Consider the following 14092-nt stretch of genomic DNA (forward strand, 5'->3'; position numbering starts at 1 on the left):
TCAACATCAGGACAGTCCGCGCTTTACGGGTGACAAAAATGCAAAAATCCAGCCTTTATGCAAGAGCATAATTCATGCATTGTGTTTATATGCAGTATGTTAATCTTTTGCATTACAGACTTTAACCTTGAAAAGTATTATTAATGAAGTTTGCAATAATTGTTCATTTGAAATGTATTGTTGCAGGCTTACTGTGTGTGTTAGGGTGTGGTTCCTTTCTAGGACCTTCTAGAAGCTTTCTCTGCAGCATGACTGGGTGTGGTTTGTGGGCTGGGCCAGACTCTATATAAGGGAGCCAGCCCAGCTCCACATGCTCACTATTCAGAGGTTCCGGTGCAGAGCAGCAGCAACTTCCTGAGCTCCTGTCCCGGAGGCCTACCTTGATGTTCCAGGCCTGCCCCGCGTTATATTGGTGATCCTTGAGCAGGGTGGTAAGGCGGAGGTCGGGCTGGGCCCCCGACCCCGTACTCAAAGACTCTTGAGTTTTTGGGCCTACTCGTGAAAATTTCAGAGTAAACGAGTCATTGCTCGCATGTAAAACTTGGTGTCCAGATCGGCAACGGCTTGCGCAATCATTTCGTGGCATTTGCATATTCTTGTTCGAATCGGCAGTGTGCGCGATTCATTTCCTGCATATAAAACTTGGTGTTCAGATCGGCAACGGCTTGCGCAATCATTTCATGGCATTTGCACATTCTTGCTCGAATCAGCAGCGTGCGCGATTCATTTCCCGCATGTAAAACTTGGTGTTCAGATCGGCAACGGCTTGCGTGATCATTTCACGGCATTTGCATATTCTTGTTCGAATTGGCAGTGTGCGCAATTCATTTCCCGCATGTAAAACTTGGTGTTCATATCGGCAACAGGTTGCGCGATCATTTCATGGCATTTGCATATTCTTGTTAGAATCAGCAGTGTGCGCGATTCATTTCCAGCATGTAAAACTTGATGTTCAGATCGGCAATTGTTGTGCGCGATCATTTCATGGCAATTAAAACCTTGATGTGTAGTGTTTGTTGAAGTGCACACATTCATCCTGGGCTTTTGGATTTTCTGTGAAGATGCTAAATTCAAAACGTGACATTCTTTGTGCATATTGAGTCCCCAGTACAATTCCTATTGATTTCCAGGGAATATTTCAGATTGCCTTTTGGTCTCATGTAAAAATGCAATGTTTGTTCTGAAACATTATCCTAGAAGGTTATTGTATTTCTAGACAGTATGTGACAGTTCATGTAAAGCTCATATGAAGCATTGTATTAACCATTCTTGATTTTTTCCAAGTACCCAGAGTTCTTGAGGTCTAGTTATAGTCACTTCTTAGGTTATCCATGGTTACAGTATGAGAACGCTTAGAACCATAATCTAGTGAAAGTCAATGTGATAATATCTTGATATTGTGTTGTTTAACCTTTTGCTTCCTACAGGTCTCCTTCCCAGCTGTTACCTTCCTAATCCCCTTTTCCCCCACTCACTCTCTCAGACTCTGTGATATTTCTATCAGAGTTTTGGAGCTGTCTAGTGGTGGACATGTTGGGAGCATACGCAGGCCCCGAGGATCTGGCCTCCTTGACACAGTCCTAGTTCAAGTCCTGTGCAGAAGGTAACGGTCCAATACAGGTGCAAGTGCTGTAGAGAAGGCACAGGTCCATAATGCATGGGTCCAGTCCTGGTGCAAGTGCTGTACAGAAGGCAAGGGTCCAATCCTGGTGCAAGTGCTGCACAGAAGGCGAGGTTCCAGTCCTGGTGCAACTGCTGTAGAGAAGGCACAGGTCCAGTCCGGGTGCAAGTGGTGCACAGAAGGCGAGGGTCCAGTCCTTGTAAAAGTGCTGTACAGAAGGTGAGCGTCCAGTCCTGGTGCAAGTGATGTACAGAAGGCGAGGGTCCAGTCCTTGTAAAAGTGCTGTACAGAAGGTGAGCGTCCAGTCCTGGTGTAGTGCTGCACAGGAGACGAGGGTCCAGTCCTGGTGCAAGTGGTTTACAGAATGCCAGGGTCCAGTCCAGGTGCAAGTGGTGTACAGAGGCTCTGGTTCAGTACTGTTAAAGGTGCAGTATAGAAGTGAGAGTCCAATCCTTCTGAAGGTGCTGTGTGGGAGCACTGGGAAAGTCCTCCTGAAGGTGCTGTATGGATGCTCTGGTACAGTCCTGAAGAAGGTGCTCTATGGAGGCTCTGGTACAGTCTGGTGAAGGTGCTGTATGGAGGCTCTGGTACAGTCTGGTGAAGGTGCTGTTTGGAGGCTCTGGTACAGTCCGGTGAAGGTGCTGTGTAGAGGCTCTGGTACAGTCTGTTGAAGGTGCTGTCTGGAGGCTCTGGTACAGTCTGGTGAAGGTGCTGTATGATGGCTCTGGTACAGTCTGTTGAAGGTGTTGTATCGAGGCTCTGGTACAGTCTGGTGAAGGTGCTGTGTGGAGGCTCTGGCACAGTCCGGTGAAGTTGCTGTATGGAGGCTCTGGGACAGTCTGGTGAAGGTGCTGTATGGAGGCACTGTTGCAGTCCTGGAGAAGATGCTGTTTGGAGGCTGTGGTACAGTCTGATGAAGGTGCTGTATGGAGGTTCTGGTACAGTCCTGGTGAAGGTGCTGTATGGAGGCTCTGGTACAGTCCTGGTGAAGGTGCTGTACGGAGGCTATGGTACGGTTCTGGTGAAGGTGTTGTATGGAAGCTCTGGTATAGTCTGGTGCAGGTGCTGTATGGAGGCTCTGGAACAGTCTGGTGAAGGTGCTGTGTGGAGGCTCTGGTACAGTCCTGGTGAAGGTAATGTACAGAGGCTGTGGTAGAGTCCTGGTGAAGGTGCTGTATGGGGGCTATGGTACTGTTCTGGTGAAGGTGTTGTATGGAGGCTCTGGTACAGTCTGGTGAAGGTGCTGTTTGGAGGCTGTGGTACAGTCTGGTGAAGGTGCTGTATGGAGGCACTGGTACAGTCTGCTGAAGGTGCTTTCTAGAGACTCTGGCACAGTCTGGTGAAGGTGCTGTATGGAGGCTCTGGTACAGTCCCGGTGAAGGTGCTGTACGGAGGCTCTGGTACAGTCCTGGTGAGGGTGCTGTATAGAGGGACTGGTACAGTCTGGTGAAGGTGATGTATGGAGGCTCTGGCAGTCTGGTGAAGGTGCTGTATGGAGGCTCTGGGACAGTCTTTTGAAGGTGTTGTATGGAGGCTCAGTTACAGTCTGGTGAAGGTGCTGTATAGAGGCTCTGGGGCGGTCTAGTGAAGGTGCTGTATGGAGGCTCTGGCAGTCTGGTGAAGGTGCTGTATGGAGGCTCTGGGACAGTCTGGTGAAGGTGCTATATGGAGGCTCTGGTACAGTCTGTTGAAGGTGCTGTCTGGAGGCTCTGGTACAGTCTGGTGAAGGTGCTGTATGATGGCTCTGGTACAGTCTGTTGAAGGTGTTGTATCGAGGCTCTGGTACAGTCTGGTGAAGGTGCTGTGTGGAGGCTCTGGCACAGTCTGGTGAAGGTGCTGTATGGAGGCTCTGGTAATGTCTGTTGAAGGTGCTGTACGGAGGCTCTGGGACAGCCTGGTGAAGGTGCTGCCTCTGGTACAGCCCTTGTGAAGGTGCTGTATGGAGGCTCTGGTACAGTCCTGCTGAAGGTGCTGTATGGAGGCTGTGGTACAGTCCAGTGAAGGTGCTGTATGGAGGCTCTGATACAGTCCTGCTGAAGGTGCTGTATGGAGGCTCTGGTACAGTCCTGCTGAAGGTGCTGCATGGAGGCTCTGGTACAGTCCGTTGGAGGTGCTGTATGGAGGCTCTGATACAATCCTGCTGAAGGTGCTGTATGGAGGCTCTGGTACAGTCGTGGTGAAGGTGCTGTATGGATGCTCCGGTACAGTCCTGGTGAAGGTGCTGTATGGAGGCACTGGTACAGTCTGTTGAAGGTGCTGTATGGAGGCACTGCTACAGTCTGGTGAAGGTGCTTTATGGAGGCACTGGTACAGTCTGGTGAAGTTGCTTTCTAGAGGCTCTGGTACAGTCTGGTGAAGGTGCTGTATGGAGGCCATGGCACAGTCTGCTGAAGGTGCTCTATGGAGGCACTGGTAAAGTCTGTTGAAGGTGCCATATGGAAGCTCTGGTACAGTCCTGGTGAAGGTGCTGTTTAGAGGCTCTGGTACAGTCTGGTGAAGGTGCTGTACGGAGGCTCTGGTACAGTCTCATGAAGGTGCTGTACGGAGGCTCTGGTACAGTCCTAGTGAAGGTGCTGTATGCAGGCTCTGGTACAGCCTGGTGAAGGTACTGTATGAAGCCTCTGGTACAGCCTGATGAATGTGCTGTACGGAGGCTCTGGTACACTCCTGGTGAAGGTGCTGTATGGAGGCTCTGGTACAGTCCTGCTGAAGGTGCTGTACGGAGGATCTGGTGCAGTCCTGCTGAAGGTACTGTGTGAGGGCTGTGGTACAGTCTGGTGAAGGTGCTGTGTGGAAGCTCTGTACAGTCCCATTGAAGGCGTTGTATGGAGGCTCTGGTACAGTCTGGTGAAGGTACTGTATGAAGGCGACTCTGGTACAGTCTGGTGAAGGTGCTGTATAAAGGGTCTAGTACAGTCCTGGTGAAGGTGCTGTAAGGAAGCTCTGGTACAGTCTGTCGAAGGTGCTCTATGGAGGTACTTGAAGGTGCTGTATTGGTGCTCTGGTGCAGTCTGGTGAAGGTGCTGTATGGAGGCTCTGGTACAGTCCTGGTGAGGGTGCTGTATGGAGGCACTGTTACTGTCCTGGAGAAGGTGCTGTGTGGAGGCTCTAGTACAGTCTGTTGAGGGTGCTGTTTGGAGGCTGTGGTGCAGTCTGGTGAAGGTGCTGTATGGAGGCTCTGGTACAGTCTGGTGAAGGTGCTGTGTGACGGCTCTGATACATTCCTGGTGAAGGTGTTGTATGGAGGCACTGTTACAGTCCTGGAGAAGATGCTGTTTGGAGGCTGTGGTACAGTCCTGGTGAAGGTGCTGTATGGAGGCTCTGGTACAGTCTGGTGAAGGTGCTGTATTGAGGCTCTGGTATAGTCTGCTGAAAGTGCTGTATGGACGCTCTGGTACAGTCCTGGTGAAGGTGCTGTATGGAGACTGTGGATCAGTCCTGGTGAAGGTGCTGTCTGGAGGCTCTGGTACAATATGGGGAGGGTGCTGTATGGAGGCTCTGGTACAGTCTGGTGAAGGTGCTGTATGGAGGCACTGTTACAGTCCTGGAGAAGATGCTGTTTGGTGGCTGTGGTACAGTCTGGTGAAGGTGCTGTATGGAGGTTCTGGTACAGTCCTGGTGAAGGTGCTGTATGGAGGCTCTGGTACAGTCTGGTGAAGGTGCTGTATGGAGGCTCTGGTATAGTCTGCTGAAAGTGCAGTATGGACGCTCTGGTACATTCCTGGTGAAGGTGCTGTATGGAGACTCTGGATCAGTCCTGGTGAAGGTGCTGTCTGGAGGCTGTGGTACAATATGGGGAGGGTGCTGTATGGACGCTCTGGTACAGTCTGGTGAAGGTGCTGTATGGAGGCTCTGGTACAGTCCTGGTGAAGGTGCTGTACAGAGGCTCTGGTATAGTCTGGTGCAGATGCTGTATGGAGGCTCTGGAACAGTCTGGTGAAGGTGCTGTATGGAGGCTCTGGTACAGTCCTGGTGAAGGTGCTGTACGGAGGCTGTGGTAGAGTCCTGGTGAAGGTGCTGTATGGAGGCTATGGTACTGTTCTGGTGAAGGTGTTGTATGGAGGCTCTGGTACAGTCTGGTGAAGGTGCTGTTTGGAGGCTGTGGTACAGTCTGGTGAAGGTGCTGTATGGAGGCACTGGTACAGTCTGCTGAAGGTGCTTTCTAGAGGCTCTGGCACAGTCTGGTGAAGGTGCTGTATGGAGGCTCTGGAACAGTCCCGGTGAAGGTGCTGTACGGAGGCTCTGGTACAGTCCTGGTGAAGGTGCTGTATGGAGGCTCTGGTACAGTCTGTTGAAGGTGTTGTATGGAGGCTCTGGTACAGTCTGGTGAGGGTGCTGTATAGAGGCTCTGGTACAGTCTGGTGAAGGTGATGTATGGAGGCTCTGGCAGTCTGGTGAAGGTGCTGTATGGAGGCACTGGGACAGTCCGGTGAAGGTGCTGTGTAGAGGCTCTGGTACAGTCTGTTGAAGGTGCTGTCTGGAGGCTCTGGTACAGTCTGGTGAAGGTGCTGTATGATGGCTCTGGTACAGTCTGTTGAAGGTGTTGTATCGAGGCTCTGGTACAGTCTGGTGAAGGTGCTGTGTGGAGGCTCTGGCACAGTCCGGTGAAGTTGCTGTATGGAGGCTCTGGGACAGTCTGGTGAAGGTGCTGTATGGAGGCACTGTTACAGTCCTGGAGAAGATGCTGTTTGGAGGCTGTGGTACAGTCTGATGAAGGTGCTGTATGGAGGTTCTGGTACAGTCCTGGTGAAAGTGCTGTATGGAGGCTCTGGTACAGTCTGGTGAAGGTGCTGTATGGAGGCTCTGGTACAGTCCTGGTGAAGGTGCTGTACGGAGGCTATGGTACGGTTCTGGTGAAGGTGTTGTATGGAAGCTCTGGTATAGTCTGGTGCAGGTGCTGTATGGAGGCTCTGGAACAGTCTGGTGAAGGTGCTGTGTGGAGGCTCTGGTACAGTCCTGGTGAAGGTAATGTACGGAGGCTGTGGTAGAGTCCTGGTGAAGGTGCTGTATGGGGGCTATGGTACTGTTCTGGTGAAGGTGTTGTATGGAGGCTCTGGTACAGTCTGGTGAAGGTGCTGTTTGGAGGCTGTGGTACAGTCTGGTGAAGGTGCTGTATGGAGGCACTGGTACAGTCTGCTGAAGGTGCTTTCTAGAGACTCTGGCACAGTCTGGTGAAGTTGCTGTATGGAGGCTCTTGTACAGTCCCGGTGAAGGTGCTGTACGGAGGCTCTGGTACAGTCCTGGTGAAGGTGCTGTATGGAGGCTCTGGTACAGTCTGTTGAAGGTGTTGTATGGAGGCTCTGGTACAGTCTGGTGAGGGTGCTGTATAGACGGACTGGTACAGTCTGGTGAAGGTGATGTATGGAGGCTCTGGCAGTCTGGTGAAGGTGCTGTATGGAGGCTCTGGGACAGTCTTTTGAAGGTGTTGTATGGAGGCTCAGTTACAGTCTGGTGAAGGTGCTGTATAGAGGCTCTGGGGCAGTCTAGTGAAGGTGCTGTATGGAGGCTCTGGCAGTCTGGTGAAGGTGCTGTATGGAGGCTCTGGGACAGTCTGGTGAAGGTGCTATATGGAGGCTCTGGTACAGTCTGTTGAAGGTGCTGTCTGGAGGCTCTGGTACAGTCTGGTGAAGGTGCTGTATGATGGCTCTGGTACAGTCTGTTGAAGGTGTTGTATCGAGGCTCTGGTACAGTCTGGTGAAGGTGCTGTGTGGAGGCTCTGGCACAGTCTGGTGAAGGTGCTGTATGGAAACTCTGGTAATGTCTGTTGAAGGTGCTGTACGGAGGCTCTGGGACAGCCTGGTGAAGGTGCTGCCTCTGGTACAGCCCTTGTGAAGGTGCTGTATGGAGGCTCTGGTACAGTCCTGCTGAAGGTGCTGTATGGAGGCTGTGGTACAGTCCAGTGAAGGTGCTGTATGGAGGCTCTGATACAGTCCTGCTGAAGGTGCTGTATGGAGGCTCTGGTACAGTCCTGCTGAAGGTGCTGCATGGAGGCTCTGGTACAGTCCGTTGGAGGTGCTGTATGGAGGCTCTGATACAATCCTGCTGAAGGTGCTGTATGGAGGCTCTGGTACAGTCGTGGTGAAGGTGCTGTATGGATGCTCCGGTACAGTCCTGGTGAAGGTGCTGTATGGAGGCACTGGTACAGTCTGTTGAAGGTGCTGTATGGAGGCACTGCTACAGTCTGGTGAAGGTGCTTTATGGAGGCACTGGTACAGTCTGGTGAAGTTGCTTTCTAGAGGCTCTGGTACAGTCTGGTGAAGGTGCTGTATGGAGGCCATGGCACAGTCTGCTGAAGGTGCTCTATGGAGGCACTGGTAAAGTCTGTTGAAGGTGCCATATGGAAGCTCTGGTACAGTCCTGGTGAAGGTGCTGTTTAGAGGCTCTGGTACAGTCTGGTGAAGGTGCTGTACGGAGGCTCTGGTACAGTCTCATGAAGGTGCTGTACGGAGGCTCTGGTACAGTCCTAGTGAAGGTGCTGTATGCAGGCTCTGGTACAGCCTGGTGAAGTTACTGTATGAAGCCTCTGGTACAGCCTGATGAATGTGCTGTACGGAGGCTCTGGTACACTCCTGGTGAAGGTGCTGTATGGAGGCTCTGGTACAGTCCTGCTGAAGGTGCTGTACGGAAGATCTGGTGCAGTCCTGCTGAAGGTACTGTGTGAGGGCTGTGGTACAGTCTGGTGAAGGTGCTGTGTGGAAGCTCTGTACAGTCCCATTGAAGGCGTTGTATGGAGGCTCTGGTACAGTCTGGTGAAGGTACTGTATGAAGGCGACTCTGGTACAGTCTGGTGAAGGTGCTGTATAAAGGGTCTAGTACAGTCCTGGTGAAGGTGCTGTAAGGAAGCTCTGGTACAGTCTGTCGAAGGTGCTCTATGGAGGTACTTGAAGGTGCTGTATTGGTGCTCTGGTGCAGTCTGGTGAAGGTGCTGTATGGAGGCTCTGGTACAGTCCTGGTGAGGGTGCTGTATGGAGGCACTGTTACTGTCCTGGAGAAGGTGCTGTGTGGAGGCTCTAGTACAGTCTGTTGAGGGTGCTGTTTGGAGGCTGTGGTGCAGTCTGGTGAAGGTGCTGTATGGAGGCTCTGGTACAGTCTGGTGAAGGTGCTGTGTGACGGCTCTGATACATTCCTGGTGAAGGTGTTGTATGGAGGCACTGTTACAGTCCTGGAGAAGATGCTGTTTGGAGGCTGTGGTAGAGTCCTGGTGAAGGTGTTGTATGGAGGCTCTGGTACAGTCTGGTGAAGGTGCTGTATTGAGGCTCTGGTATAGTCTGCTGAAAGTGCCGTATGGACGCTCTGGTACAGTCCTGGTGAAGGTGCTGTATGGAGACTGTGGATCAGTCCTGGTGAAGGTGCTGTCTGGAGGCTCTGGTACAATATGGGGAGGGTGCTGTATGGAGGCTCTGGTACAGTCTGGTGAAGGTGCTGTATGGAGGCACTGTGACAGTCCTGGAGAAGATGCTGTTTGGTGGCTGTGGTACAGTCTGGTGAAGGTGCTGTATGGAGGTTCTGGTACAGTCCTGGTGAAGGTGCTGTATGGAGGCTCTGGTACAGTCTGGTGAAGGTGCTGTATGGAGGCTCTGGTATAGTCTGCTGAAAGTGCAGTATGGACGCTCTGGTACATTCCTGGTGAAGGTGCTGTATGGAGACTCTGGATCAGTCCTGGTGAAGGTGCTGTCTGGAGGCTGTGGTACAATATGGGGAGGGTGCTGTATGGACGCTCTGGTACAGTCTGGTGAAGGTGCTGTATGGAGGCTCTGGTACAGTCCTGGTGAAGGTGCTGTACAGAGGCTCTGGTATAGTCTGGTGCAGATGCTGTATGGAGGCTCTGGAACAGTCTGGTGTAGGTGCTGTATGGAGGCTCTGGTACAGTCCTGGTGAAGGTGCTGTACGGAGGCTGTGGTAGAGTCCTGGTGAAGGTGCTGTATGGAGGCTATGGTACTGTTCTGGTGAAGGTGTTGTATGGAGGCTCTGGTACAGTCTGGTGAAGGTGCTGTTTGGAGGCTGTGGTACAGTCTGGTGAAGGTGCTGTATGGAGGCACTGGTACAGTCTGCTGAAGGTGCTTTCTAGAGGCTCTGGCACAGTCTGGTGAAGGTGCTGTATGGAGGCTCTGGAACAGTCCCGGTGAAGGTGCTGTACGGAGGCTCTGGTACAGTCCTGGTGAAGGTGCTGTATGGAGGCTCTGGTACAGTCTGTTGAAGGTGTTGTATGGAGGCTCTGGTACAGTCTGGTGAGGGTGCTGTATAGAGGCTCTGGTACAGTCTGGTGAAGGTGATGTATGGAGGCTCTGGCAGTCTGGTGAAGGTGCTGTATGGAGGCTCTGGGACAGTCTGGTGAAGGTGCCATATGGAGGCTCTGGTACAGTCTGTTGAAGGTGCTGTCTGGAGGCTCTGGTACAGTCTGGTGAAGGTGCTGTATCGAGGCTCTGGTACAGTCTGGTGAAGGTGCTGTGTGGAGGCTCTGGCACAGTCTGGTGAAGGTGCTGTATGGAGGCTCTGGTACTGTCTGTTGAAGGTGCTGTACGGAGGCTCTGCGACAGCCTGGTTAAGGTGCTGCCTCTGGTACAGTCCTGGTGAAGGTGCTGTATGGAGGCTCTGGTACAGTCCTGCTGAAGGTGCTGTATGGAGGCTGTGGGACAGTCCAGTGAAGGTGCTGTATGGAGGCTCTGATACAGTCCTGCTGAAGGTGCTGTATGGAGGCTCTGGTACAGTCCTGGTGAAGGTGCTGCATGGAGGCTCTGGTACAGTCCGGTGGAGGTGCTATATGGAGGCTCTGATACAATCCTGCTGAAGGTGCTGTATGGAGGCTCTGGTACAGTCCTGGTGAAGGTGCTGTATGGATGCTCTGGTACAGTCCTGGTGAAGGTGCTGTATGGAGGCACTGGTACAGTCTGTTGAAGGTGCTGTACGGAGGCACTGGTACAGTCTGGTGAAGGTGCTGTATGGAGGCACTGGTACAGTCTGGTGAAGGTGCTTTCTAGAGGCTCTGGTACAGTCTGGTGAAGGTGCTGTATGGAGGCTCTGGCAGAGTATGTTGAAGGTGCTCTATGGAGGCACTGGTAAAGTCTGTTTGAAGGTGCCATATGGAAGCTCTGGTACAGTCCTGGTGAAGGTGCTGTTTAGAGGCTCTGGTACAGTCTGGTGAAGGTGCTGTACGGAGGCTCTGGTACAGTCTCATGAAGGTGCTGTACGGAGGCTCTGGTACAGTCCTGGTGATGGTGCTTTATGCAGGCTCTGGTACAGCCTGGTGAAGGTTCTGTATGGTGCCTCTGGTACAGCCTGGTGAATGTGCTGTACGTAGGCTCTGGTACAGTCCTGCTGAAGGTGCTGTACGGAGGATCTGGTTCAGTCCTGCTGAAGGTACTGTGTGAGGGCTGTGGTACAGTCTGGTGAAGGTGCTGTGTGGAAGCTCTGCACAGTCCCAGTGAAGGTGTTGTATGGAGGCTCTGGTACAGTCTGGTGAAGGTACTGTATGAAGGTGGCTCTGGTACAGTCTGGTGAAGGTACTGTATGAAGGCGGCTCTGGTACAGTCTGGTGAAGGTGCTGTATAAAGGGTCTAGTACAGTCCTGGTGAAGGTGCTGTATGGAAGCTCTGGTACAGTCCTGGTGAAGGTGCTGTATGGATGCTATGGTGCAGTCTGTTGAAGGTGCTCTATCGAGGCACTGGTTCAGTCTGGTGAGGGTGCTGTATAGAGGCTCTGGTACAGTCTGGTGAAGGTGATGTATGGAGGCTCTGGCAGTCTGGTGAAGGTGCTGTATGGAGGCTCTCGGACAGTCTTTTGAAGGTGTTGTATGGAGGCTCTGGTACAGTCTGGTGAAGGTGCTGTATAGAGGATCTGGTACAGTCTGGTGAAGGTGCTGTAAGGAGGCTCTGGCAGTCTGGTGAAGGTGCTGTATGGAGGCTTTGGGACAGTCTGGTGAAGGTGCTATATGGAGGCTCTGGTACAGTCTGTTGAAGGTGCTGTCTGGAGGCTCTGGTACAGTCCGGTGAAGGTGCTGTATGATGGCTCTGGTACAGTCTGTTGAAGGTGTTGTATGGAGACTCTGGTACAGTCTGGTGAAGGTGCTGTGTGGAGGCTCTGGCACAGTCTGGTGAAGGGGCTGTATGGAGGCTCTGGTACTGTCTGGTGAAGGTGCTGTACGATGGCTCTGGTACAGTCTGTTGAAGGTGTTGTATGGAGACTCTGGTACAGTCTGGTGAAGGTGCTGTGTGGAGGCTCTGGCACAGTCTGGTGAAGGTGCTGTATGGAGGCTCTGGTACTGTCTGTTGAAGGTGCTGTACGGAGGCTCTGGGACAGCCTGGTGAAGGTGCTGCCTCTGGTACTGTCCTGGTGAAGGTGCTGTATGGAGGCTCTGGTACAGTCCTGCTGAAGGTGCTGTATGGAGGCTCTGGTACAGTCCAGTGAAGGTGCTGAATGGAGGCTCTGATACAGTCCTGCTGAAGGTGCTGTATGGAGGCTCTGGTACAGTCCTGGTGAAGGTGCTGCATGGAGGCACTGGTACAGTCCGGTGGAGGTGCTGTATGGAGGCTCTGATACAATCCTGCTGAAGGTGCTGTATGGAGGCTCTGGTACAGTCCTGGTGAAGGTGCTGTATGGAGGCTCTGGTACAGTCTGGTGGAGGTGCTGTATGGATGCTCTGGTACAGTCCTGGTGAATGTGCTGTATGGAGGCACTGGTACAGTCTGTTGAAGGTGCTGTACGGAGGCACTGGTACAGTCTGTTGAAGGTGCTGTATGGAGGCACTGGTACAGTCTGGTGAAGGTGCTTTCTAGAGGCTCTGGTACAGTCTGGTGAAGGTGCTGTATGGAGGCTCTGGTACAGTCCTGGTGAAGGTGCTGCATGGAGGCTCTGGTACAGTCCGGTGGAGGTGCTGTATGGAGGCTCTGATACAATCCTGCTGAAGGTCCTGATGGAGGCTCTGGTACAGTCCTGGTGAAGGTGCTGTATGGAGGCTCTGGTACAGTCTGGTGGAGGTGCTGTATGGAGGCTCTGGTACAGTCTGTTGAAGGTGCTGTCTGGAGGCTCTGGTACAGTCTGGTGAAGGTGCTGTACGATGGCTCTGGTACAGTCTGTTGAAGGTGTTGTATGGAGACTCTGGTACAGTCTGGTGAAGGTGCTGTGTGGAGGCTCTGGCACAGTCTGGTGAAGGTGCTGTATGGAGGCTCTGGTACTGTCTGTTGAAGGTGCTGTACGGAGGCTCTGGGACAGCCTGGTGAAGGTGCTGCCTCTGGTACAGTCCTGGTGAAGGTGCTGTATGGAGGCTCTGGTACAGTCCTGCTGAAGGTGCTGTATGGAGGCTCTGGTACAGTCCAGTGAAGGTGCTGAATGGAGGCTCTGATACAGTCCTGCTGAAGGTGCTGTATGGATGCTCTGATACAGTCCTGGTGAAGGTGCTGCATGGAGACTCTGGTACAGTCTGGTGGAGGTGCTCTATGGAGGCTCTGATACAATCCTGCTGAAGGTGCTGTACGGAGGCTCTGGTACAGTCCTGGTGAAGGTGCTGTATGGAGGCTCTGGTACAGTCTGGTGGAGGTGCTGTATGGATGCTCTGGTAAGGTCCTGGTGAAGGTGCTGTATGGAGGCACTGGTAAAGTCTGTTGAAGGTGCTGTACGGAGGCACTGGTACAGTCTGTTGAAGGTGCTGTATGGAGGCAATGGTACAGTCTGGTGAAGTTGCTTTCTAGAGGCTCTGGTACAGTCTGGTGAAGGTGCTGTATGGAGGCTCTGGTACAGTCTGGTGAAGGTGCTGTATGGAAACATTGGTACAATCTGGTGAAGGTGCTTTCTAGAGGCTCTGGTACAGTCTGGTGAAGGTGCTGTATGGAGGTTCTGGCACAGTCTGTTGAAGGTGCTCTATGGAGGCACTGGTAAAGGCTGTTGAAGGTGCTGTATGGAGGCTCTGGTACAGCCTGGTGAAGGTGCTGTACGGAGGCTCTGGTACACTCCTGGTGAAGGTGCTGTATGGAGGCTCTGGTAAAGTCCTGCTGAAGGTGCTGTACGAAGGATCTGGTTCAGTCCTGCTGAAGGTACTGTGTGAGGGCTGTGGTACAGTCTGATGAAGGTGCTGTGTGGAAGCTCTGTACAGTCCCAGTGAAGGTGTTGTATGGAGGCTCTGGTACAGTCTGGTGAAGGTACTGTATGAAGGCGGCTCTGGTACAGTCTGGTGAAGGTGCTGTATAAAGGGTCTAGTACAGTCCTGGTGAAGGTGCTGTGAGGAGGCTCTGGTGCAGTCTGTTGAAGATGCTATATGGAGGCACTGGTACAGTCTGTTGAAGGTGCTATACGGAGGCTCTGATACAGGCTGATGAAGGTGCTGTATGGAGGCTCTGATACAGTCTGGTGAAGGTGCTGTATGGAGGCTCTGTACGGTCTTGGTGAAGGTGTTGTATAGAGGCTCTGGTACAGTCTGGTGAAGGTGCTGTTTGGAGTCTGTGGTACAGTCTGGTGAAGGTGCTGTGTGAAGGCTCTGGT

General features: G+C 52.6%; 1 protein-coding gene across 1 annotated transcript; it reads right to left on the bottom strand.

Annotated features, from left to right (window-relative positions):
- Positions 1 to 11271: 11271 nt before the first annotated feature.
- Positions 11272 to 12108, bottom strand: LOC138265195 (secreted effector protein EspF(U)-like). Its single transcript, XM_069212736.1, has one exon. The coding sequence runs from the start codon at positions 12106 to 12108 to the stop codon at positions 11272 to 11274; it is 837 nt and encodes a 278-aa protein (XP_069068837.1).
- Between the last annotated feature and the right edge of the window lie 1984 nt (positions 12109 to 14092).

Source organism: Pleurodeles waltl, chromosome 11 (assembly GCF_031143425.1).
Source record: "Pleurodeles waltl isolate 20211129_DDA chromosome 11, aPleWal1.hap1.20221129, whole genome shotgun sequence".
NCBI classification, from domain to species: domain Eukaryota; kingdom Metazoa; phylum Chordata; class Amphibia; order Caudata; family Salamandridae; genus Pleurodeles; species Pleurodeles waltl.

Coding starts and splice junctions, on each gene's coding strand:
- LOC138265195 (XM_069212736.1), bottom strand. CDS start 12,108: ATGCAGCACCTTCACCAGGACTGTACCAGAGCCTCCATACAGCACCTT.